Source organism: Phlebotomus argentipes, unplaced genomic scaffold, assembly GCF_947086385.1.
Source record: "Phlebotomus argentipes unplaced genomic scaffold, Phlebotomus argentipes genome assembly contig_5, whole genome shotgun sequence".
Taxonomy (NCBI): Eukaryota; Metazoa; Arthropoda; class Insecta; order Diptera; family Psychodidae; genus Phlebotomus; species Phlebotomus argentipes.
In genome coordinates, this window is record NW_026776165.1 from 6,887,095 (window position 1) to 6,912,526 (window position 25,432).

General features: G+C 44.8%; 2 protein-coding genes across 2 annotated transcripts in view; one reads left to right on the forward strand and one right to left on the reverse strand.

Moving 5' to 3' along the window:
• The first annotated feature begins 5,917 nt into the window (after positions 1 to 5,917).
• Positions 5,918 to 6,777, forward strand: LOC132255442 (uncharacterized). Its single transcript, XM_059751479.1, has one exon. The coding sequence runs from the start codon at positions 5,993 to 5,995 to the stop codon at positions 6,644 to 6,646; it is 654 nt and encodes a 217-aa protein (XP_059607462.1). The 5' UTR covers positions 5,918 to 5,992; the 3' UTR covers positions 6,647 to 6,777.
• A 515-nt stretch (positions 6,778 to 7,292) lies between these two features.
• The window catches only part of LOC132255817 (ryanodine receptor), a 29,213-nt gene continuing 11,073 nt past the window's right edge, over positions 7,293 to 25,432 (reverse strand). Inside the window, exons 12-37 of the mRNA XM_059751980.1 lie at positions 25,276 to 25,382; positions 25,110 to 25,207; positions 24,826 to 25,050; positions 24,141 to 24,595; positions 22,774 to 23,866; positions 22,129 to 22,266; positions 21,555 to 21,755; positions 19,562 to 21,486; positions 19,054 to 19,202; positions 18,051 to 18,986; positions 16,788 to 17,074; positions 16,187 to 16,724; positions 15,733 to 16,114; positions 15,481 to 15,670; positions 14,421 to 15,414; positions 13,945 to 14,054; positions 13,195 to 13,288; positions 12,874 to 13,125; positions 12,329 to 12,508; positions 12,142 to 12,262; positions 11,666 to 11,776; positions 11,461 to 11,588; positions 10,635 to 11,128; positions 10,052 to 10,570; positions 8,770 to 9,817; positions 7,293 to 8,541 (exon numbers count right to left, since the gene is read on the reverse strand). Of these exons, the coding sequence (XP_059607963.1) occupies positions 7,429 to 8,541; positions 8,770 to 9,817; positions 10,052 to 10,570; positions 10,635 to 11,128; positions 11,461 to 11,588; positions 11,666 to 11,776; positions 12,142 to 12,262; positions 12,329 to 12,508; positions 12,874 to 13,125; positions 13,195 to 13,288; positions 13,945 to 14,054; positions 14,421 to 15,414; positions 15,481 to 15,670; positions 15,733 to 16,114; positions 16,187 to 16,724; positions 16,788 to 17,074; positions 18,051 to 18,986; positions 19,054 to 19,202; positions 19,562 to 21,486; positions 21,555 to 21,755; positions 22,129 to 22,266; positions 22,774 to 23,866; positions 24,141 to 24,595; positions 24,826 to 25,050; positions 25,110 to 25,207; positions 25,276 to 25,382 (11,888 nt within the window). The 3' untranslated portion in view covers positions 7,293 to 7,428. The remainder of the gene's footprint in view (positions 8,542 to 8,769; positions 9,818 to 10,051; positions 10,571 to 10,634; positions 11,129 to 11,460; positions 11,589 to 11,665; positions 11,777 to 12,141; positions 12,263 to 12,328; positions 12,509 to 12,873; positions 13,126 to 13,194; positions 13,289 to 13,944; positions 14,055 to 14,420; positions 15,415 to 15,480; positions 15,671 to 15,732; positions 16,115 to 16,186; positions 16,725 to 16,787; positions 17,075 to 18,050; positions 18,987 to 19,053; positions 19,203 to 19,561; positions 21,487 to 21,554; positions 21,756 to 22,128; positions 22,267 to 22,773; positions 23,867 to 24,140; positions 24,596 to 24,825; positions 25,051 to 25,109; positions 25,208 to 25,275; positions 25,383 to 25,432) is intronic.

The following is a 25,432-nucleotide window of genomic DNA, read 5'->3' on the forward strand; positions in this document are numbered from 1 at the left end:
TTGCTATAGTTTTGTGTCTCTCACACTCAGCGAAAAAGAACAAGAGATGCGATTAACTACGTAGTCGGAATACATTGTAAATATTATTACGCATCGCGAAAAATTTACTACGGCCGTAATGAATTTCAAACCGTTGTCATAAAGCTTCTGGAATGCGTTATAAAATCGCTAGAAATCAACTACGCCGTAGTTAATAAAATTACATTTTAGCACCGTAATTCCTTCTTACGTATTTACAACGGCATAGTTAATTTTCTGCAGCTGGCAAAGCTTGTTCAGTGATTTGATATAACGTCTATGCATCATTCGTTATTGTATTTATTACACCGTAAGTTTGAAACTCAGCCAACAACCACGTAGTACTATAAATTACAAAAAATTATGTGCCGTAGTTGGCTTGATTATTACGTTTGACTTTATGATATACACTACATCATTAGTGTATATTACTACGTATTTGTCCCCCTCTTTTCTCTGAGTGCACAACACAGACACATTCTTTGCGGCATTATCATCATTTCTTGGGTGACGAAAGTGAAATTGAAGACAAAATGATTTTGTCAGATCTCTCCGTTGTCTCTCTCACATGCCATAAAACTGATATAAGTCAGCTTCTAGTGTTTAATTAGCTCCTTTCAAAGGTATCTCTCGAACACAACACACAAATGTCACTTCTCTCCTCTCTTATCAACACCAATTTTCATGGCAAAGGAGAAAAGCATTTGAGTTTGACTCAGGAAACAAACAAAATTGATGATAAATTCGTTACCAAGACGATATCATTATCGACAATTTCTAAATTGTATCTAAAATGTGACACATGACATCACTGCATTTATTTATTACTGTAATGAGTCTAGAAGATTAATCACTGGAGCGATTCCAAGTCGAAGAAGGGATGTTAAAAATGTGTTTTAATTAGTTTAAAACAATCGTCGATATTCTGAATCACACGTGAAGGCTTAAAATGGCGAGAGTGTTAATAATTTCAACACTTGTGTTAACTGTTATTCTGATTCACAGATGTTAAACCAATTTGTACCTTCTAAAAGTGTTATTTTAACACTACCTTCAAAGGAAGTGCTTTTAAGTCATGTGTTAAGAACAGAGTGACAGTTTAGCAGCTACAGAAGAAGTTGCAAAACTTGTCTTTGCAACTTAATGTCTTCAAATGTGGAGCAATGATTTATCAATTTGAAAAATAATCTTGTGTGTTAATCTAATAACAAAGGAGGAAAACTTTTCACAATATTGGATGAATAAGCACGATAAACAGAGTTATGGAGAAAGAAAGAGAGAGACAAAGTGGAAAAATTCATCACACTCGCTGACTCTCAAACTCTCTTGAGTCCATTTCAAGCGTTCAGCGTAAGAAGAGAGAAAGAAAAAGAAGAAAAAATCCACTGAGAATTCCACACTATTGCAAAATATGAGAAAAATTGCACTCTTTCGCTTCACACCATTGGTTATTGCGAGTGATGAGCTTTTCTGCATCACAATTCGTCTCGAAAGAAGTGTTTTAATATCGGCGAAGAAGCCGATGAGGATGCAAAGAGAAAAAAATTCTTTTACGTAACGTCTCGCTGTTTTCTTCTGTACGAGAAACTTTCTTCGCTAACATCTTGCTTTCTTTCAGTCTCTCTCACTATCTCAAGAGGGAGATATTGCGGTCAGAAGTGGTGTATGGCTTTTAAAGAAGTGTTCAGAATTAAAAGTGTTGAAACATTTACAATATTTGCAATGCAAAAGCTTCAGTTTTAACAAATTTAGACATTTTCTGAATCATTTTACTTAGAAAATATCAATTTTATTACATTTTCTAGGTTATGTGATTGATTTAATAATGATTCTGACGATTAAAACTCGCTTATAATTGTCAAATTTGTGTTTAATCAGAGAATATTTCTCTTTCCCTTGTAACAGTTTAGCATTTGTGTTCTAAAACTTCTGATTGGGTAAATTTCGGCAGTAAAAACAGCTTTTAAGTCAAACATAACCTCAAAAATTTCATTTTAACCTAGATTAACGTCTCTTTGCTTAGTTATTTCCGCGGTTTGTGCTTTATTTTTTATTAGGAACATTGTTATATGTCTTAAATTTCCTCATTTCCACGTTTGAAAGGATTTAAATTATTCCAGGAGGGTTTAAAGGCTGGTGAGATAAAAAAAAAAACTGTTGAAGGTGTCTCAGAAACGACAGAAAATGCCTTTAAATGTGTTCAGAAGTGTCTGAAAGTGTACAGATTTGAGGCATATTATCTCCCTCTTGGTCTCTCTTTCTTTCTCGCTTGCACCACTCTTTGCATATTGTGCGGCTTCTCCAGTCGCTGTAACACATTGAAGTTTGAGGTTGATTAATTAATTACGGCGTGATGCAAATTTTACCCAACCATCTTCACTCTCTTTCTCTCTCTCTCTCTCTCGCCCACAATTGCGGAATGCAGTGGATTTTGCAATTCGCTAGCAAATTGCGAAAAGCAAAAAAAAGAAGAGTTGAAGGCAAACATATTGGCGAGAAAAGTAGCAAATTTTTCATATCTTATCGCTGAGCAATAAAACACACTCAGAAACTCATGCTTTTCCGATAAGGGAATTTTGGGCAAAAACATTTCCACAGTTGAATTGGTGAAATTTATACACACGATCGCCGTTTTTTCTGCGCGATGCGAAAGACAACAAAGGGAATAACAGAGCAAGAGAGAGAAAGATGAGTTTGCAGAGAGACGGAAGTGTCCATTAATTTATATCTAGTTTCTCTCTCTCTCTCTGTTATTCTTCTGGAATAGCCGCGCGCGCGACAGACAAAACTTGAATGTGAGAAATGCAAAATGTCTCACACAAACATAAAAAAAGGCATATGAATCAGAGGAAAACACAAGAGATACAGATTGTGGAATTTCACAGAAAATCAATGTTGAGGGAATTAATCACCCAGAAGAGCTTTTTCTGACCTGTCAGACGAGAGGAAATTCCTCTTGTTATTCAGTGAAGTTAATTAGGTTATCGACGCCTGTGCTGAAGAAGTCAAAAGAACCTCATTTTGCTCAGTGAGAATATGCTTAAATCATTGATTTATTGGAAGAAACTGATCATGTTGCTAAACAGTGAGCTTTATTTGTTGGATTTTCTAACCTAAAATTCCAACACTCTCTTATTAAGTGTTAAACTTTCGGTGTTTTAAGACAATTTATGACTTTCCTTTTGAAATCTCGTAAAAATCAACACCCAAAATCATGTTAAAAAGTGAAAATTTGTCATGAATTTAAAATATAACCCGTGAATTTTCTATAAATGCTAATTATTAGTGTAAAATCGAAAGTGTCATCCGATGCTTTGTTCACATTTTATTCATCACTTTGTTTTTTTTTTAATACAATTACAGAGTGTATAAAATTAACCTTGTTCACGGCTGGTTACGTAGCGGCGAATCGGTGTAATTTAGCAAAGATTATAAGAAAACCTCGGTGATTTTATGCCTGCTTGCATGTCAATTGCTCAATTTGCAAGTCAACAAAAATCCACAACAAACCCTTTGGAATTGACAAAGGCAAAACCTTCATTCAAATTTGACATTCACATTATTTGACAATTGTGGAGATTTTTATTGTGTGTTGCCCGACAAGGGGGAGATAATATGGTCAGAAAGTGGTGTACAAGACTTTCTGTTAATTATTTTACACTCAGAAAATAAATTTATATTCCAAGTCTTGATTTTGACATATTCTTTTAAGGTTATGTGACTGAATGACGACTAAATAACACATTAATGACGGAAAAAAAGATTAACATACAAATTCTTGGTCTGAAAACGGAATTACTTTAATTTATTAGTCGAATTGCGCATTTTCACTAATTGTAAATTGTAATTATGGTAGCTTGAAGGGTTTAAATAAAACATAACCTCAAATTTTGACTTCACAACACCAAAAAGATCTAAAAATCAGAGTTATAAAACTGTCAGTTAGATTTCAGTCAGATTCTGGTCATCGGCTAAACAATCTATGAAGTCTGAAATTCTCGGAAGTGTTAAGTGGAAGTGATGTACATATTTTAGTCATACGATCTTCGCCTTGTTCGATGCGGAATCCAAAACAACAAAACTGCGCTCGCGAAGGCGCTTTTTGTTCGTCTTCTGCAAAATGCAAAAGAAAACCTTCCGCGCGCGCGAGAGAATGGAAATGCCAAACTAAAGGGGCCACTTTGAATGCGAAAGCGCAGCAGCTTCCCTCGCTTCGGTGAGTGAAAATGAGAGCGACGAACACACCCTTCTTCTCTGAGTCTCGCCCTCGAGTTTCTGTCCCCATTTTCGCCCTCTGATGCACAACACACACTCTCCGTCTCATCTCCCCAGGGATGGAGGCGGCTTGGCCAGGAGAGGAGAGTTTGCCAATTTCGGGAATTGTGTGCCGAATAGGAATGATGGGCAATGAGTGGTGCGGAAAAGGGTGGGTCAAAAGCACAAGGGCGGTTTTTTTTCGCCGGGAAACATTCGGGAAATTCCACCATCTTGCTCTGGACTCTCAAACGTCGCCTAGGCGGTGAAATTCAGGACCCAGTCAAGGCGGCGCTCTGGCCGCGACGATCCTTCCTCACCAGCACAGTCCGGAATTCCGAAAATTTTCGCAAAGGGGCGCCACCAGAGGGGAAAACACAACAAAAGAGGCACAGAAACACACAAATGGCTCAACAATGGAAGCTCTTCGAAGCACCAAAACTCACCACATATCGCCTCTCGGAGTCCTTCTGCTGTGCGTGTGAGAAGACAAGGAAATCCAAAGTCCCTGAAGTTCACTCGAGGATGTCCACAAATGGCTCTTTTTTCAACTCACAAAGTCCCAAAGGAATCACACAAAAGAAAGCAGAACTTCACCAGACACAATTTTTTGACGGGCTGAAAACTCCAGTGCTGATCCAAAAAGGGTGTATTTTATTCGGTCAGGCCGAAATATCGTGTAGAAAATCACAATTGTACAACTTAAAACTAAACTAAAATCACATTAATTGATCAATAATGGTGCTAGCACGACACTTTTTATGCATTTATCGATGGAATTTTCGGCACAATATTAATTTTTCATCTTCACCAACTCGCAGCTCACGGCAGAAACACACCAGAACTCCACCAGACGCAAAACACACACTGTCACACAGTAATGGCGGAATCGTCCGTCTCCCTCTCCAGCGCCGGCAGCGCCAGCGAGTGCGAGCGAGACGACTGTCTGTGGCGCAGCACGAAAGCAGCCGAAGGCGCAGGGCTGCGCAAAAAGCACCTCACTGCACGCCAGCGCCACCTTGCTGAGAAATTCAATTTCCCGAAGAATCCTCACAATTTTAACAATTCTTTCGTTTTTTGCACTTTTACCCTCCACATTAGCGTAAAATAATACCCATAAATAATTGCAATACAATTAGGGCATAAATGTTTTGAAAAAAGCGCATTCGCGTGTACTAAAATCAAAGTCCAATTGGATGTGTGTCTCGGATAACTAGGGAAAGAATAATGCTGTGAATCATTGTGGGTTTGGGGTCGTTGCAACACTACAGGTGCTGAAGGGTGGCTTCAGGTGCCAAATAAAAAATACTTTTGGAGATCAAATTTTCGTAATACTTTACCACTCTTATGCTGTACACCATTTCTGATCATAATATCTGCCACTTGAGTCATAACATAACCTCGAAAAAGATTATTTTAATTGTTTCTGCGTAAGAATCAAAAGAAATGTAAAGATTTGGGGTAATTTGCTGTAGAAAAAGCTCTCAAGAAAGGAATATTGTGAGTTTTTGAACACTTCCATGAAGTTGTACACCACTTCTGACTATATTATCTCCCCCTTAAGCGCAGACACACTCCTGAAGTTATGACGTTTTGGCCGCAAAAACGCTGTGTTTACTTTTGTTTGCCCGTCACAGATCCTCAGGAACTCAGTGAGTTCAGTTTGCTCTGAGCTGTGGGGTCGGAAGGTTCGTGAAAGTTACTAAAGTGATCGTGAAAAATGAACCAAAAGAGTGTTTCGAACGTTCTGAAGATCAAAAGGGGGAGGAAATGGGGTGAGGCGGAGACGCAAGCGTTTGTTGATATTTTACTGAAGCGCAACGCGATGAAATTGCTCGATGGCAAGAAATTCCGCAACAAACAAGTGTTTTCGGTCCTCCAGAAAGACATGAAAATGAAGGGATTCGATCGTAATTGTGCTCAGCTTATTGTTAAATTTAAGAATCTGAAGAGCGATTTTGCCAAGATCAAAGGGAGAAATCAAATTTCTGGGGTGACAAAGCGTACTTTGCCTTTGGAGGAGAAATTAAGCCATCTTTTCGACACGCGAGAGAACTTCAAGGAGCTTGGAAGTGAGAACTCAAGTGAAAGCCTTGCGGACGAGAGCTCCATGGAGTTTGTGACACTTTCTGACGACTCTTCAGTGGATCCTCTGGATATTTCGGACTCCATCAAGGACTTCAGTGATTCAGAATCAGGAAATAGCAGCTCTCGCGCAAGGAGTGATGTTATAGAGGCTGCAAAAATGATCATCGACGCCCAAAAGGAACTTCTTGAGCGCGAAGCAGTCTTATTGAGGCAACTGATGAAGGAGCATCACGAGTTTTTGAGAGAAATCTGGAAGGAAAAAGACGAGACGAAAAGGACGCCTTAAACAGGCCGGTGAAGCTCATTAAGTCCACATTATTTCCTGATCATCTCTTGACCTAAATTTGACGAAACAAAAAGTTAATTGCGAAAAATTTGACCAAAAATGTATCCTGAAAAATTTCCTGATATTTCTTTTGTATTATAATTGAGCTTGAAATTATTTCTGATGTGAAAATTAAGAAAATCTCTTCATTAATTGAACACAGTGTTTTGTCTACTCTAAGAAATTTCTGCGCAAACTTCGACTTTATTTATAGAGCCTTGTTGAAGTTATCTTTGAGCCTACGCCGGATTAAAAATAAATGCAGCATTTATTCTAATTTTAGTCCGACATGGACTAAAAAGTCGGCTCAAACTGTGCGGTTGTGCATGCGTGTGTGCTGTCAAATTCTCACACACATCCTCATTGAACGTCATTCGCAACTGCACGTCGGGTTGCGACATAACTAAATCGAGTTAGCCACGGAAACATTGTTCTGGAGATGTTCCGGAGATCAGTTTGTGTCTCGGCTAACCGGAAAGACCGAAAAGACAGTTGAATTGAGATATTGTGTTTCGAAGCAAGAATGAAACATCACAAAACATTTCAGAAATGCCCGGGAAATCCGGGAAACCCCCGTTTTTCCGGACCGATTGAGAATGTACATTGGTGAGTAACGGAAATATTGAATTTTTCTTTATTGAGAAATAACGAAATCTACAGAAATGTAATGATTCATTTTATACAAATAACACTCCCAACAAGACAAAAATCTCAACCCAAATGAATGAACGAAATAATGTGATTCAGCCGCTGCTGCCGCCGCTCAACTCCTCCTCGTACTGCTTCCGGAAGCAGTCGCCGACGGGGAAGAAGTCCCAGCAGCGCTGCTGATACATGTTCCACACGTACGTCTCCTGGCCGGTGTACTCCGTGTCGGGCTTGTTGATGAGGTGCATGAGGAAGAACATGTAGTTGGCGAGATTGTGCTCCTGCTGCACGTGCGTGTCGAAGCCGTGCGGCACGATGTCGAGATAATCCTTGCCGATGCCGCAGATGAAGCAGTTGGACTCCATGTTCTCCTTCACGGACTCAAGCTGGTCGCGCAGCTCGCCGAAGGCGTCAATGATGAGACCCTGAATGATGGCTAGCAGAATGACGATGACGAAGAAGAAGAATGTGATGTCGAAGATGATGCGATACACTTCGTAGTCATCGCCATCTGGATCGCCTATCTCATCGCCTATGCCGCCGCCGGCGCGCACGCCCTTGTACAGATGAAACACGAAGCACGTGAGCATGTCGTGACACTTCTTGTCCACCTCCTCGTCCTCCTCCTGCACGTAGAACTTGCGGAAGAAGTTGAACGCGATCACCGTGTAAATGTATACGATGATCGTGAGCAGCATCACCGTCAGCACCAGCTGCTTCCCGTTGTGTGTGACGGATTGCAGGATCGTGCGCAGCGTCTTGAAGCCCACCGCGACATCTAGCAGATGCGCGGCGAAGAAGAAGTTGTTGAAGTTGCCGAAGATGGAGAACGTGAAGTACCACAGAGAGTAGAGGAAGGCATTGTCCGTGATTGTCACGCCGGCCTTCCAGATCTGATAGCGCCAGTCAATGGTCACGATGTAGTGCACGAGACCGCCGCCTTCGGCCTCTTGCGTGGTGAAGGCGGACTTCTCCATGCCCAGCAGATTGGAAATCGAGTCGAAATCGTACGTCTCGCTGTACTTCTGGCGCACTTTCTTCTTCACGAACTTGTCCCAGTAGTTGACAGGGAAGGACTTTGCCGACACCACGAGCTTGTCCCAATGCGACTTGATGTCGTCGTCTTCCGGCTGTTCAGCAATAAACAATCCGTCAAATTCCAGGCGTCGTGCAATTTCCTTCTCACGCTTGAAGATGGCCAGAGGAACCTGGAAAGACAGCACAAAAACCATCAAGATCACTTGGATTAGAAGATTCAGGAAGAGGAAATTCTCATGATTGAATTAGTCATCTGGCCACACTGGCCACTTGACAAGTGCTTCGGAGGTGCGTTTTTGGTTGATTGCAAATTAAAAATGAACTAATTAAGCTTTTTCGGTTCTTTTCGCGCCAAATGAAAGCCTTTTCAATTGTCGACGGCTTTTTTTTTCCTTTACCTTGAGATGGTAGTAGGCGATCAGCATGGCCAGGGAGACTGTGCTGTGAAGAATGGCAGCTATCCGCAGAACGTGTTCCATGTAGTAGAAGTCTTCGTCAACGTGAACCGATTCTAAGGGATCTTCTTCGTCGCCCTCTTCGCCGCCTTCGCCGCTGCCTTCCAAGATGGAACCCAAACCAGATCCCGAACCACCGGATCCAAAGCCAAGATCCAGCTCTCCTTCGCCAGATCCACCCTCGTCCTCGCCAAAGGTCGTGACTTTGTAGAAGAGCAGCATGAAATTGATGCAGAATGCCAGAACCAGAGCCACATATTTGAGATTGTAGAAGTTCCTGGCCAGGAAGCTGACAATCTTGTGCGTGTATTGAGAGAAGTCAATTTGTGTCACGGCCGCGGGTTCCTTCGGCTCAGCTGATGTCTTCTTCGATTCCGCCTCGATGGTCGCCATGGCGGCCTCTTGGAGCTTCTGCGCCTCAGAGCGCTCCTGCGCCGCCCTCTTGGCCGCCTCGCCGCCCAGCAGATCCACCAGTGTTATTGGCGGCTCTTGGCCCTCCTCGAGACCATGTTCACCAGCAGCGGCGGCGTCTTCAGGGCTACTCTCGCCCGTCTCCTCCATGGACGACGACGGACTGGCCGTGGGAGACTCGTGCGGCGCCAACTTGTACTGCCCATTGTCTTCCTTGCTGATGTCTAGGCCGAAAGCCTGCACTGTCCCCGGAGGCTCCTCCTGCGGCAGCGCCGGCAGCGCCCTCACCAATCCCGATGGTTCAGGCTCTGGCGGCACTTCCTCCTCCTCATTGCCAGATCCGCGCATCAGCGACATGAGGATGTTAAGGAAGTACTTGATGACGAGCGTCACTCCGAGTCCGGAATAGTAGAATGCATAGAATATCATCTTGAAGAAGCCAACAAACAGTTCAGGAATTGACTTTGTCTGCGCCACGGCAATTTGGTGTTTGATGTTGGACACGCTGAACAGGTGCAGAATAAACCAGAAGCCGTCCTTGAAGCCCTGCACGGTTCTCTTTATCGGATCTTTTGCAGCCCTGCAAGACAGTATTCAAAATTAGAACTTTGAACCGCCATCTTTGAAAGGCCTAGAACCTTAAATGGAGGATCGTTTGGAAAATCTCAATGTCAGCTACAACATACTAAAATTTGGGCCCAATTCATGCCATAAGGGCTGAACAGATGGGGAAAGAGTGCTTCAAGGGTATTCAAAATGGCGGATCAACTCTAATAAGTAAATGGCCTACATTGCTGTAAGTGCCTAAACATACTTCTCTTCCTCCTCTTCGCTTATGTATGTGCTGAAGGACGCTTCTCTCCTGACATTCGGACCGCCTTCTTCTGTTGCCATCAGAGCCGAAGCGTGTGTCATTTCAAAGATGGCGTCCTCGCAGAAGTTAACGAAAGCCTCCAGCTTCTCCTTGTCACCACCTTCGGTGACGATGGAGTAGAAGAAGGCACGCTTCGACTCCTTGATCTGCGGTTTCTCCCACTGTTCAATGTTGGACTCCTTAATTTCGAAGTACACGCGCTCAATCCTCTTCGAGCTGCCCATGATTTCGATTCTGCCCAGGAAGGCCTCAAAGTAGTTCAGCACCGATCCGGCTGTCTCCAGGAATCGGGCGAGTCTCGGTTCGTTTGGCATGTGTTCCGACAAGTTGGTCAGCAGAACTGCCAAGTTGAAACCAATCTCCTTGGCCGGATCGTGGAAGCGATCCACAAAATCGATATAATCAATCTTTCCGTCGTGATTGGTTTCGCAGCACGCCAAGAGGAATTCGATTTCCTCCCTAAAAGAATGAGAGAAAGTGTGAGATACGTTTCTGATATTTGGCCAACAGAACATTAACGTACGGAGTGTAGCTCTTTTGTTGCTCCATTTTGTCCTGGAAATCTTTGGGATTGATCCATCCGTCGCCATTGGGATCGATTTCCTGGAAGCTAGGCGTTGAAGTCAGATCCTTGAGCTTCAGGAACATGTCAAAGTACTTGAGAATCAGCTCAACATTCGACGCCGACTCCACAAGAGTGTCCACCATCTGCTTGCCAATGGTGCCATTGACAACGTTGCCCTCGAGCATTGACAACATCATCGTTATCATGTCCTTTTGCAAGTTCAGCAACTCCTTCAGCAAGTCCACCTGACTTGAGTGCTTGGAAAGTTTGTCCTGCATGTGGGAGAAGAGGAAGAGGAAACCACCCACGGCGTCCCACAAGCGAGAGTGCGCCAAGGCCTGTTGATTGAGCGTGCAAGGACCCTGAATCACTTCAGTGAGGGTGTTGAAGACTTGACTCGCCACGCCGATGGCCTTGAAGAAGTTGGCCTTTCCCGCGGGATCGATGATTTCCTGATAAAGGAGTAAATTGTTTCAACGGAACATTGAACTTATATGGTGAACATTATTATTATTTCTCTGAAAATGAAGTGTTTGGAATTGATAAAATTGATTTTGGTTAAAAAAAAATCAATTTTACTCTTTTTTTAGGTTAAGTTGATTTAAAACAGATTCTGACGATTAAATAACCCTCAAAATTATCAAATTTGTATTTATTCTAGGAATATTTCACATTTTCGAGACGGATAAACCCAGAATTAAATTGTTATAAGACAGAATTAATTGTGAAAATCAAATGAAGGAGTTCAAAAATCGGTGAAAAGTGTCTGAAAATTAAAGCTCACCTTGCTGGAATAATGCCAATAGAAATCCATGATGGACTCTTGGAGTCTCAACAAGTAATCCACAGTGCAGATGACGACATTAACCGTCGTGGTATTTCCCGCTTGAGTCCTCAAGTAATTCTGCCACTCTGTGATAAACGGAAAATCATTCAATCAACTGCGAATTGCACATCAAGTGTGTGCTTCTGTGGAACACACAGCATACCCAAGTTGTGGCCTTCACAGGTGAGTTGGATGAATCTGAAGAGAGCACAGGTGAATTCGGCATCGTGCATGTTCTTCTCTCCTGCCGCTCCTTCGGCTCCGACGCCCAAGCCTTTTTTCAACAAAAAATTAGCAGATAAATCATGCATGATTCATTGAGATTGATCAACAGCAAAGGGTTAACATGTGCTCTGAGTAAACTCCTGATTAGCGACGGAATTATGCTAAAATGGTCCTATTTTTTCCGAGTCGTTTTAGAAGATCGCTGATCGACTCTGAATTCTCGCTAATATTTTTTTCGCCAAAAGTACGTAAAATGTCGCAAATTGCTTTTGCTTAAGTCTCTTTAAGAACGATTTACTGTGATTTTAATTTGGAAATTAGACCAATTTTCAGACATAAATGACGCAAATATCTCAGGAAAACCGAAGATTACTCACATGTTTACCCCTTTGGTCAACATTTTACTGAAAATACCTTCAGCCTTTGTATTTCTCTCAAATGCATCCAAGTCTAGTACGCTGCAGGAATTCATGAGACCAGCAATGGAGGTGAAGAAGCCCACGTCCTTCTTCTCCTTGAGATGATTCAGCATTCCCTGAACGGATGGAAATGCAGTGTTACTTCGGATCTTATTTGCTGTACAGGAATATTTTCTTCTCACCATTTGAATGTCAATGTTTCCACCCCTGAGAATGGCAATTCCCAGCTCCAGCGTCTTCATCACCATGTCAGATGGAACGCCCTTCGAGGCGGAAATGTGCAGAAGAACCATTTCGGCGACACCGCGATTCGAGAGACGAGCTTGATGGAAGAGCAATTTCTGCTTCTCCATCTCTTGTTCCTGTGTACACACACACACCAAAATATCCCAATTAGCAATTATCATCAAGCGGGTGGAAATCATCATCCAAGGATGAGGATTTTACACGGCATGGCAAGAAAGTGAGCATTTAATTGCATGCGCCTTACCATAAGGGTTTCCATTGTGTGTTTCTATTTATGGGAACATTTTCGAGAGCTAATTAGTACATTTCATCAGAAGATTGTTAGATTGTTTTTGGAGGGTGAAACTGACACAACATTGTGAGTGAGGGAGGATTGGGAAAGGGGGTTGAAACTTTGAATGAAAAAAATAGAAATTAATGGTGAAAAAAGAAACGAATTTAAATGAGGGTGAACACATAGCGAAAGCACTTTGCCACTTACATGAATACTTGCCCCACTTGATTCACCCTCTTCGCCGCCACCCTCCTCTTCGCCGCCCTCCTCCTCCTCCTCGCCGCAGGATCTGGCGGCGATTTGGGCGTAGGACATGTACAGCGGATCCTCTTGCAGAGCGCCGCTGCGCTCCGTCATGGCGCCGCGACAGAACGTGGTGACGAGTTGGGTGAGCGGATCGGGCTTGCTCTCCTCCTCCTCGGCGTCCTTCTTGGCCTTCTCGGCATCCTCGAAGGATTGCTGCAGACGAAGAGAAAAAAAACATCTTAACTCTGAACGCGAATTAGTGTTCATTTTATCAATTATTACTGTGAGATCTTCAATCATGATCTCCTGACCAATGTTTTCCTCTTGAAGCCACAATTCATGGTAGGTTCTGGCGAAAATATTGCACGCCCGATGCCTATGAAAAAAGGAATAATAAGTATTATTCTTCCATTTCAACTCTAAAGCAGTGCCAAGGGGGAGATAATATGTCTTCAATCTGTAAAACACTTTCAACAATTGAAATTTGCACATTTTCTCTAAGATTCTACTTAAAACTACTCTGTCTGGGAGTCTTTTTCGACCATAACCTAAAAATATTCGCGTGGAAGTTTTCTAGATCATTAAATCATGTTTTATGATTTGCTATTGAATTCAAAATTACTGTTTTAGACTCAAAATCGTGCAAAAATTCTTCTAAATGAACATTTTGCAAATTCAAGTGATTACTTGTGAGGTTATGATCGATCTTATCGCTATTGGCAGTATTTCTCAACATCAAAGACTCTGAATATCAATGGGTATCGTATGTATTGTTTTGCTAAAATGTAAATTAATCATTAAATCTGTTCTTAATTTGCTACATAACCTAGAAAAATGATTATTATGACGGTTTCTAGGTGAAAAATTAAAGAAAGCCCGAAACATTAAGATTTAGCAGATAACACTTTGACTTTCCAAGACTTATGACTATATTATCTTCCCTTTGAGCGCTGCAAAGATTAAAAATTTGCACAAAACAGAAAAAAAGCAAAATGTTTAATAAGTCTTAGCTTTGCTGGGCAGTTAGTTTACCTGCTCATCTTGTACAAAGGTTTAGCTTTAAGACAAGCAAGAGCGGATTTTCGTCTGGCCAGGGAGACAATTCGCTGCCACTTGTCAGATCGTTGCTTTGGGCGATTTGCCTAAATTGTAAGAAAGTTAATATGTCCACTTTAGTGGGCTTTTGGTTATTCATCGCACGCAATGTCACGCAGTTGTTATCCACATTAACATTTTAGGGAGTCGCAACGCATCGTTAGTGGAGGAGAAGTATAAGCGAAGGGGTGAGAAATCAACAAGTCTTTGTTTTTCATAAGAACCTTGGGAGAGAATGAAGAGAAATTTGACGGAAACAAGCTATAACGGCCCTCTTTCTCTGGATTGACACACAACTTTGGTAAACATTTTTGCTCTGTTGCTGCGGATGATCAATCTATTGCGAACAAAATCCATGTGAATACGCGTGACGTCACAGATATATAATTGTTTATGTGTTTGTGTTTCCTCACCATGTGAAGACCAAACAAGACTTTGGCCATTGCAACGATCCTGTCCACGGTGTCCTCAATCTTGTTCTCGGGCTTCTTGTCGTCCGCCATCTTGGCCTTCTCCACCATCATCTCGTCGCACTCAATCTCCTTCTTGCCGAGCTTGGAGTAGAGATAGTGCTGCCAGGACATCTCATCGGCCGGATCCAGTTTGTCCGGCATGGTAATTTGCGTCCTCGCGAACTCCACCACATCGTACTCTGGCATCTTCTTCAGATAGCGATCCTTGCAGTGCTGCACGAGCTCCTGCTCGCGACCCGCAAACAGATTCAAGCCAACTGGCAGAAGACGCTTCAAGCACGCCACCATCAAGCTCGCCTGCACTTCCTTATCCTTGTCGCGCTTCTTGTCGCGGTTCTTCTTCTTCTTCTTGATCTTCCCGCCCGTGTTCTGTTGACCCTCGGAAATCACCTGCGTCCTGCGCGTGGCGGTCGGCATGATGAGCGCCATGTTGTCAATCTCATTGGCGGAGATGAAGTTCTGCTCCTCCTTGAGGAAGTATTGACTCTTCGACCAAATGTTGAATATCTCCGACACATGATTGTACAATTCCTCAGCCTCTGGGATGTTGTTCTTCAGCCAGTGATTCCTCTGCAAATCCACATACTTGATCAACAGTGGATAGAATGAGTAAATATCGCGGACAAGAAGTTGCCAATCCTCTTGAATCTGTGCCTCCACTTGTGACGTGTCGTCCGTGGCCGATTTGAGGAAGCCCCTGAGACTCTCCTCCTTGTGGAACATGTTGTCCGTGCGCTTTCGCACTCTCTCGGCCAACGGCAAGAATGGATCCTTGAGGAGCTCCTCGGAGCTGTTGATGATTATCTGTTGTGTGTAGGCAGCAATTCGTGTCATCCACTGAGCATTGTCGTTTCCAATATTCTTCTTGATCATCTTCAGCACGTTCTTCAGCAACTGATTCATGTGATCCGCCGTTACCATTGTCACGTGATTTCTGCATCAAAGCAATAATGTTAAGTGTTGAATTTCAGAAAAAAGATCTCTTGGCATATGTTCTCACCCTGTTGTTGGTGTAATATTGTCAGGACCTTGAGCCCACCAGAATGGCAAATAGGAGCAAAGGAGTGGAAGAATGACATCAATAATGTGTTGAGCATCGTTGTATGTCTTATCAGACTCGACAAATTGATCCACTTCTTGCAAAATGGCCTCCAAAGTTGGCATCGAGTTCTCCATCTTAGCCATTATATCTGGAAATATTCAAACAATGAGCAACCAATTTTCCCAACCGCCCCTAAAAGTCTGATTTTACCTTGAGCCTCCAATGAATGATCAGCAATGCGATTTAGCAGTGAAAACTGATTGTGTTTGTTCAAATGCGGCTCCAGAAAAGCTACTGGGAAAGTGGAACTAAACGCTCCCAGACAAGATCCCAAGCTTGGCTTGTGACGCTCAATTTCCGTCTTGAGATACTTCCTCTCGTGGGTCAAGCTAGCATCAACGCCCAAAGTGTACAGCGATGACAAGATCTTATATGAAGCCACTTGGATCTCGTCCAACAACAGATCCGAACCGTATTCACAAGCCGCCAAGTGATCAAACATTGCCGTCAAGACGGGCAAAATCACGGTGTTCACATAAGCCAAGGATGTTGAAGTTTTCAAGTGAGTTCCTCGCAGGTGACTATACTTGCCCTACAAGAGAAAAGGACGTGATAAGCAAACGCCAAGGCCAACAACGCCAAGGAAAACAAGTAGAATACTCACATCTTGCAAATTGAAGATGGTTTGTCCGAGATCATCGGCGGTATTGTTGAAGAACGTCAACATTGATGTCCTGATGAATTCAGGACAATTCTTCACCAGTGACTTGGCATCAATGCCCTTCACCAACACTTGAAGGCATCGCACTGTGATCCGAACATCCGGTCCGAACGCCGCCAAGCGGTAGCGAAGCAAGCTGGCAAGCTTGCAGAACAGCGCCGCCACCATTTCCTTCTCCTTCAGCGAAGCGGCGCCCACGTTGTTGGTTGCCGTGGCCACGGCGATGAAATAGTTCCGATTGGTGGAGAAGTACTTCTCCATCAACGGCAGAACGACCTTCGAGAAGAACTTGATGTCCCTTGAGCTTGTCTTGAAGGAGTTTCGCCGACTGAACGTTGCCGATGGCTTCAGCAATTTCATATTGATGGTGGCTTTGTCCAAATACTGGATCAACTTCTCAAGCAGCGAATATGCAAATCTCAGTTCAATCGCTGGACCACCGCCGGCCTGTTCTCCGTCCACAGACAAACCGCGAGATGGCCTGGAATGTAATCAACAGTTTAGCTGTGGATGGAATCAATCGTGCAGAGTTTGTCTTTCGCACTTGTGCAACTTAAATCCTTGGTACTGCATGTACTTGAGGAACTCCTGGGATCTCTCTCTGTCCTTGCGCTTCTCCTTGTCCGTCAGCAAATCGTACGGCACCAGCTGAGGATGAATTGCTCCGCCGCATGTGTTGAGCTCCTCGCGCTTCTTCTTCGCCCAAATGTCGTGAGAGTTCTCAGCCAATCTCTCGGCCATATTTTGCATCTCTCTGCTCAGCGTTAAGTTAGTCATGTCAATGGGTTGAGGATTGTAGTTGAATGGCGATGAAGAGTCACCCTGAAATTCCTTTATCGTGTCAATTTCAAATGCAAACCGCATTCATGAACCGGACGGATCAACGGCAATCGGGTGGCAGGACAACACAGGGCAATCAGGGCAGTCAATCAGGACATCATATGGAATGGGAAGAGAGACAGCTCAATGTGAGTTTAATGTCACAGTTTTGAGTGAGAAAGAGAAAAACCCCCAGTAAAAACACTTACATTGGATTCATGCAGGATTGCAAGCGGACCCAAAGCGATCTTAAGCAGACTTTCATTGGTTTTCCTGCCGGAATCCTACAGAAAAATTCTGATAAAGACCAAAAAGGACCTCAATTGACGGAATCCTGCAGGAAAACCCACTGGATTCGAGTATTAAACTGTATTTGTTGTTTGAATATTGTGTGATTTGAATCAATTTTCTCAGGTGGCGCTGTGATCCATAAAGTGAGCGTGGTGATAATGTCATAAGAATAGGACTCGAAATTTAACCAAGACATCTTTTGCACGGAGAAAGGTGCAAGGATGCTTCCACGATACAGAATCAATAGAAACAGAGAAAAAGTACTTTTCGTACAGAAAATACACCGATTTTCGGAATATATTCAACACAAAATATATTTCTATCATGGAATTTGTCATTCCTGATTAAGGATAACAGTGTACAGTCCTCGGAAAACTGGAAATATATGCTTTCTAGAGAGCTATTTCCTCAATATTGAAGGAAAAATGTGTGGTATTTTCTTCACTTATCTTTGATAGCTGCCATCTTGAAAGAAAAACTCCGAAATATAAGCAGAACAGTCATTCTGGACTCTTCGGGTTTAATTCCTGAAGGAATTCTTATAGATTTTACCGGTATTTCTCGGCTTTCGAGAGAATGGAAAGGATTTGCCTTGAAATTCCTTAAGGAATCCTGTCTAGCGGAATCATGGCGGTCAGGCGGAATGTGTTTTTACTGGGTATGAAGGCATGGCGTGCAAGAGGTTCTCTGTACTCACGAGATTCGGCTTCGACGTCCTTCTGGTGGAGCCGCGATGGGAGAGTGGCACATCGCCTTCGGCGTGTTCAACAGTCCAGCCAAGGGCGAGGAGGGCTTTCAGCGCCTCCCTGACTGGCTCCTTGTAGCGCTCGCGCTCGTAGTCGCTGAGCATGTTGTACGGCTTGAGGCGCGGATGGCATTTCTGGCTGTCTGACCACTGCTCACCAAATGACCATCCAGCCTCAAGCTTCCGACTCGCCCAAGCGTCATGGTAGTGTTCACTGAACTTCTGCACGATGGAGTTGAGATCGTTGTCCAGCACCACGGCGCTCGTGTTGATCGGCTGCGGATTGTACTGTGGCTGATCCGGTGCCGCGGAGGTGGCGGGCTTTCCGTAGAAGTCCTCATCGGTGTTCTTCGACAGACTGTAATCCGGCGGCAGGGCGCATCCGATGGCAATGAGACATGGCAGTGCCTTGCCGAACAGCTCAGGATCGTAATCCATGTTGCTGAGGGAGTCAAAGATATTCGAGAACAGCAGCATTGTGAGTCTTTTTTCCTCATCAGAAGAAGACCCATAAGCGCCCTGTCCTCCACTCGACCCGTAGTACTTGGCGCACCGATCATAGTGCAGCGTGAGGAGACGCAGAGCGACTGTCGTGTACTCAGACAGACGCGACACGTCCACAGTGAGCTTTCGTAGGAGCTTCAGCAGCATCGACGGCTGCATCTGAGCCGTGAGAGCGACCAAGAAGTCCGACACAGCCTCTCGCTGACCCTTCGTCAGCATGCGGTTCTTGGACAGGCGATAGACTGTGTGCAGCGTTGCGTCCAAGAGGCTGGCGTAGTTCTCAGCCTCCATGTAGAATTTGGAGTGTTGAATGAGAAGTGGAAGAATTGAATTGCCAATGTAGCGATTCATAGACAAGGCCATGTCGCTCTCTGAGCCGTCATTCTGGAAGACAAGAGGTTCAGGAGATGCAAAGAGAATTCAGAGAGACCTTCTAAGAAAGAAATTTTACCCTATCAAGCATAGTTGCAGCTCGAAGATCGGGAAGGAAGGCTTCTTCTAAGAGTTTGTAAAACAATTCCTGCGTTTCAATGCCATAAACTCGCTCTAAAAACATCACAACACTTTGCTTGTGACCCGGAATGAGTCCAGATGGCATGTCTGAAAGAAACATTCACACCAGATTAAACTTTTCTGCAATTTAAATCAAACCAAGGGGGAGATAATATGGCCAGAAGTGGTGTACAGATCTGTAGAAGTTTTATGAAGTGAAAGTTCTTCAATTTTCGCAATATTTGGTAACAACTTTGATTTTCTGCTGATTATTTTTTTTCTCAAAAATTAATTTTTATCCAATTCTTAATTTTGATATATTTTTCTAGGTTATGTGACTGATTTAAGACTAAATAACATCTTAAACCACGAAATTACTTTTATTTATTAGTAGATTTGCGCCTTTCTAATTTGGAATGAATATTGATATCGATAAAAAATTTCTTTAAACACAAACTGTTCATTACCTGACTTGGGTTTCTCTTCGCCTGGCGCTGGATTTTGCAGCGTAAACTTGAGACTCAAGACACCTTGTAAGTCTTCAAGTGGCACTAAAGATCTCAAAATGGCGCGAGCTCTCAGTGATTCGTTTTTCCCCTGGGCAATCACAGCTGAATCCGGGGCGCACCGGCCGAGCAGATCAACCAAGGTGCAGTAGAAGCAGAGAATGGCCGCTCCGGTGTCGATGTAGTCCTCATCATCGTCACTCTCCGGCAGAGGATGATTGAACGTGAGACCAGCCATTGTGCCCTCGGCCTCGTCCTGCAGCTTGCGCCGATCGGCGATCCGTTCGGACATCTTGTTGGCATCAATGATGGCCCTGAGCAGACCTTCGCCTTCGCCTCGGAGTGCCGGCCCGAGACACTCGGGTCGACGAATGAGGAGCCGAATGACGAGATTGGCGTTTTCCTCGACACTCTCGCCATTCACCCAGACGCAGAAGCGCAGGAAGTCTAGATATCGCTCACCCTCCACAGGATCCCAGCCCAAGTCCGGATAGCCTTTCTCCACCAGTTCAGAATTGCTTTGCAAACCGCATCGCGACAGATAAACGGCGATCTTCTCCAGGTAGTGCTCTCGGAGGGCCAGAGCCAATTCGGTGTTCTCCATCAGACTGGAGTAGGCCACGTCTAGAGGTGTTGAACCGCGAAGACTTGGTCGCGACAGGAGAATATTGGAGTTCTCCAGCAGGAAGTCAAAGTGATCGAACATGGCTTTCTGATTCTGTCGACTTGTGCGACAGAAGTAGCACAGAAAGCGACAGCAAGCCACCACCATCTCGTGAGATGTGTCCTTCTCCTTCACCGGCGGTTCACCACCTTCACTCTGCACCGGAGCGTCGCTCTGTGCTTGCGCTCTTCTGCCCAGCGTGTTCATCATCACCGCCATCACGTTCTCGTGCACGCGCAGGATTCGAATCAAGTCCGGATGCTGGAAGAATGTGTGATTGTTCACCAACTTCCACAATCGCGTTCGCATGAGTTTCTCCTCTTCCTCACTCATTTGCACCGGCAACAGTGCACGAATCTGACTCAGACCAATCCACATGCCTGCAACGTCGTTCTTCGTCTTGCTGTTGATCACATACGTCTTCTCCAGTGCCTTGATCAGCTCACCAACAGTGTCGTACTGTCGCACGAGGAGTCCAAACATCTCCCGTACAAGTTTCGGTGTTTCTATTTGTGACTCTTCAGCCCACGAAACTATGGTTTTGATCAGCACTTTGCGGAAGATCTCTTCGGGTGTTTTCTTCTCTGGTTCTACATGTTCTGTCGGTTCCTCCTCCAGCTCCTTCACGGTGTTGATGAAGTTGAACAGCTTCGACAGCGGACCTGTCTTCCCTGTGTCAGCAGCACCAGCGTCCGCCTCTTCGGAGTCTTGCAGAGCACTCAGGCTCACCTTCGTCATCAGTTGTCCGTGGAAGGCATTGAGACCATCACGAAGTTCAACGCCACACGGACAGTTCTCAATGTCATCATCCTCCAGTGCCTTGAAACTGAGAATGGCGTTCATCTGCTCTCGCGGCGGACATCTGAACTCCCTCGTCTTCTTGGCGGCTACAGCACTGGGCAAATCTGATTGCTTGATCTCAATGTATCGTCTCAATTGATCTGATTGCAGATCACCCACGAAGTTGTTGGAGAAGGCAATGATGCTCTCAACACGATGGCGCAACTGCATATCGCAGAGATGGTGCAGAAGATAGCACATTTGCAGCTTAGCGCCTTCGGCCATTTTCATTGTCAACAGTCCCTTGCGATGCTCATCCTTGCCTTCTCTGTCGAAGCCACTGTCCCACGTCTCGGGATCAATCATTATCAGGAGCTTCTCAATGTCCTCATCCTTCAGGATGCCCACAAGGAGAAGACGATCACACAACTTAATCAGCGGTCTGCAACGGAACGCTTTTGATTAGTATTTCGGTCAAGATCAAGGAGGCACAAGCGTAGGATGACTTACAAGAACAAGTTCTCATTGGATCCGCCGATGGGATCGCGGTTGTGCACTTGGTTGATTTCAACAGCCTCCGCCAGAGCCTCCATGACGAACTCGCGGACGACCTCGAGGGGGAAGCGCGGCGAGTACAGTGCATCAATGGTCGGAATAGGCTCACTGGAAACACCATTGGCCACTACTATTGGTACATTTGGCAACGGAACACTTCACAATGCAATTCACCACCAAGGGGAGGTGCAAGGGTGGCAAGGGGAGCATGCAATTCACACCACAACACCGATGAGGAAAGAGGTGCATACATGAAGAGAAGAAGATGGAAGAGAGAGAGAGAGATAAATTAAAAAACAGTGCGCCTGAGAAGAAGTGCCGCGAAAACTTTCGTCCTTAATTCATCCATGAGTTCTCAAAATGCAACATTAGTCCCAGATCTGCAGAAGGAAACTTAATAGATTTTGTGCCTTTGTAGGAAGTTATTGGAAATTAGGAGTATTTTTCTAGAACGTTCAATTCTACGGGTAAAAATGTTTAAAATCGCACATAAATAATTGTGTGCGGATTGAAAATCACTGCAACTTACGCAATTTCCGTCATCTTCATTTGAGGTCTCACAGATTCAGTCTGGAGTGACCTCAGAGAGTGACACATCTCTGTGTCTTTGTACAATTCCGCCAACTCCGGTCCAAGAGGAATAATGAACTCGTTTTTGCAGACTTCCCTGTGCGAAAGAAGTGGGAAAAAATGTGATTAAGTTTCACGCTCATTACGACGTCACGAAATAATGGTCAAAGTTTGTTCTTTGACGAAGAGAAGATCAAAATCAGTTGGTAAACTTGAAAAAAAAAACATTATATTTGTCCCTTCAGTTAATCAACTTTAAATTTTTGAAAATCCCTTTTGCAACTTTAGCGCTTCAGCGGTGGCTTTCACAAGCCATATTGTTTGAGTGAAAGGTGTTCATTAGCAAGACTTTTCTAAAACGTACAAAACCGTTCCGATTGGTTAATTAGGATCGGAGTTATGGCCATTTGGATATGGACTTTAAAATCTATGATTTGAGAGGACCTAGGTCCTTAAGTGGGTATTTGTCGGAAAGGTCTTGATGTCTGCTATAACATACTAAAATTTAAGCCCGATCCCTGCCAGAGGGGCTGAGAAAATGAGGAAAATGTGTTTTTTCTTCTCCCAAAATGGCGGACATTTTGAGTTCCTCGAACACACTTACATGGTTGTGGCGTGCGACTCCAGATGGAGCGCAATGAGGAGGTCGCAGAAGCCTTGGCGCAGTGGTCCGCTCATGTACTCTGACTTGATGGCGTAGAGCAGCTGCTTCTGGTCGACGTGAAGGCACAGGGCGTGAGCAGCACGGTAGTTGGATTGGTAGCAGAGGGCGGCGTAGAGAGTGAGGGTGTGTGAGTGGAAGGACAGCAGCTTGTCCATTTCGATCAGCTCCAGGACATCAATGCAGCGATCCTCCTCGGGGATGTGCAGCGCCAGCATCGACACCGGATCTTCGCACAGCATTGACCAGCCTCGGATGTCGGAGAGCTTCAGCGCGTGCACTTGCAGAGCATTATTGGGCACTCTGGCCCACTGGTGAGGCTTCAGGCACTGCACCTTGAGTCTGGGTGGGAATTGGGGGTTCACATGCTTGTCGCCGGTGGGCAGAACGGCGGCGGACAGTGGCAGAGTGGTCGGCGTGCGGCCCAGCTCAATCTGCAGCACTTCCTTGCTCGTGGCCTCCACGAAGATGGCGGGAAAGAGCTTCATGTCCGTCTCCATCACCCACTTGTGCGATGTCTCCTTGCCCTCGCACGTGAACCTGATGGTGCCGGTGGCCGTGTCGATGAAGCACCCCACAAACATCCCCTGCGACGCTCCCTTGCCCGACGCGTCCTGTGTCACCTCATTGAACAATTCATCGGCGCGCACCATGTAGCAACTCTGTCGATTCACCTGGCCCACCACCGTCTCGTAGTCATCCTCCATAGCCACGCTGGCGCGCCGCACGGTCTGCTGATTGAACTCATTGCTGTGCCGGTGGTACTGCGTCGTGACCCAGCCGACCCACACGTGCGTCGGGTCCTGTCCGGGGAAAATGCGGACGCCGTAGAAGTACTCGTTGATCAACTTCAGGCACTCGGCGTCGTAGACTTCATTGCCCACCGACTCAATTGGACTGCCGCCCAAGGAGTTAACGGTCATTGTCTTCGGACGATCCGGCACAGCTGGGGGCTGAACCCGCAAATCGGCATTCGAGATCCTCACCGTTGGTGCGCGTGTCATCGTCTGGGATTGGATGACATTGCGACCTTGCGCTGAAAGGGAAGGACATTGGATAAGAGCGTAAGTATAATATTTGATCATTATCTCCACATCCGGCCGCTAGAGGGCAGCAAAGTTGGCGTGGGGGACGCTATTCACACTTTATGACTTCCTGATGTGATCCTAGTCAGGAGTGAAGGAAACTTGAACACGAAAATGAAGTTTTTCAGCTTGTGGCAAATTTTGTGACTTCTCCTGCTGCCCTCTGGCGGCAGTATGTGGAGAAAATAATAATAATAATCTCTTCTCGAGGCTTCTTCAACTCACCAGCGCCTTCTCGGCGGTCAGCCGGTTCTGGTGTCTTCGACTTGAGTTTGTCTTTGCTCTGATCACGCTTCTTGGAGAAGAACTTGAACGGACTTCGTCCACGCTTCTTCTTGTCGTCCTTCTCTCCAATCTCTCCATACGCATTCATATCCAATTCGCTGGTGGATCGCTGAATCTTGGAATTGATGTCCAGCGTTTGCGGGTCATAAGCAGCAATGCTTCCCCGCGATAGAGATCCTTTCCGCGGCGGCCGCGCCGGATTCGGACGCAGCATTTGCTCATCAGCCTCCGCGGCGTCTTCATTGTAGTTCCTGTGCAGACCTTTGATGTCATTCATGGTGAAACCACTCCTCATAATGTGATCAAAGTGTGCCGGAGTCGTTTGCTCAACTTCGGCCAAGATGCGATTCTGACGCATCTTAATTTCTTCCCAGCGATGCATTTTATCCGTTTCTCTGTGTGTGAAAAATCAAATATTTATTCATCTTCGACACAATCAGAGATTAATCAAACCAAGGGGGAGATAATATGCCTTGAATCTGTACAACATTTCTCTGCAGAATCTTCAACACATCAGACACTTCAAAATCATTTGGAAGATGCCTCAATTTGAAGCTTCCAGTTCAAAAACACTTCGTTTCAAGACCATAATATCTTCCCCTTGAATCAAACCACCGAATCTTACGTTATAAATGCACTTTGGCAAATGACTGGTAGTGAAAGTCTGAGGAATTCCCAATTGGCCTTTTCCATCGTCTCGAAAGTGTTGTGGGAGATCTTCAGACATGGCGGCGTGTCTGCACCGCCCGGAATTCTCGTAACATCAATTCGACAGTCGATAAAGTCTTCTGTATTCTCGAAGATGGGTTGATCTTTCGTGTACCAATGCGTCACTGGTCGCCTCATATTCCTGTTGAGTGTGACAAATTTCCCATTAAAGCTCACGCACGAAGATGGCATTCAACTTACACGCAGAATGGTTCGTATCCTTCCTGAAGGCCACACGTGGTGAACCACTTCAGCGAGTCCACATTCTGACCGTAAATCAGTCGAGCTTTCTGTCCCACCTGCGAATTTACACAATGTCACTCTCAATTGTCTCTCAGATGGTGGTTTTTCCACTGTGATTACTCACCCCGAGTGTGCAGGCTGGCACGAAGCCAACGCCATCGGCCGTCACATCGGCAAAAGTTGTCTCGCCTCCCAAAGCGTCCATCAACAGTTCGCCATTGAGGGAAAAGCCTTCAAAGAATTAATTGCTCAGAGTCAGAATGAGTTCGGAAGGAATTTGC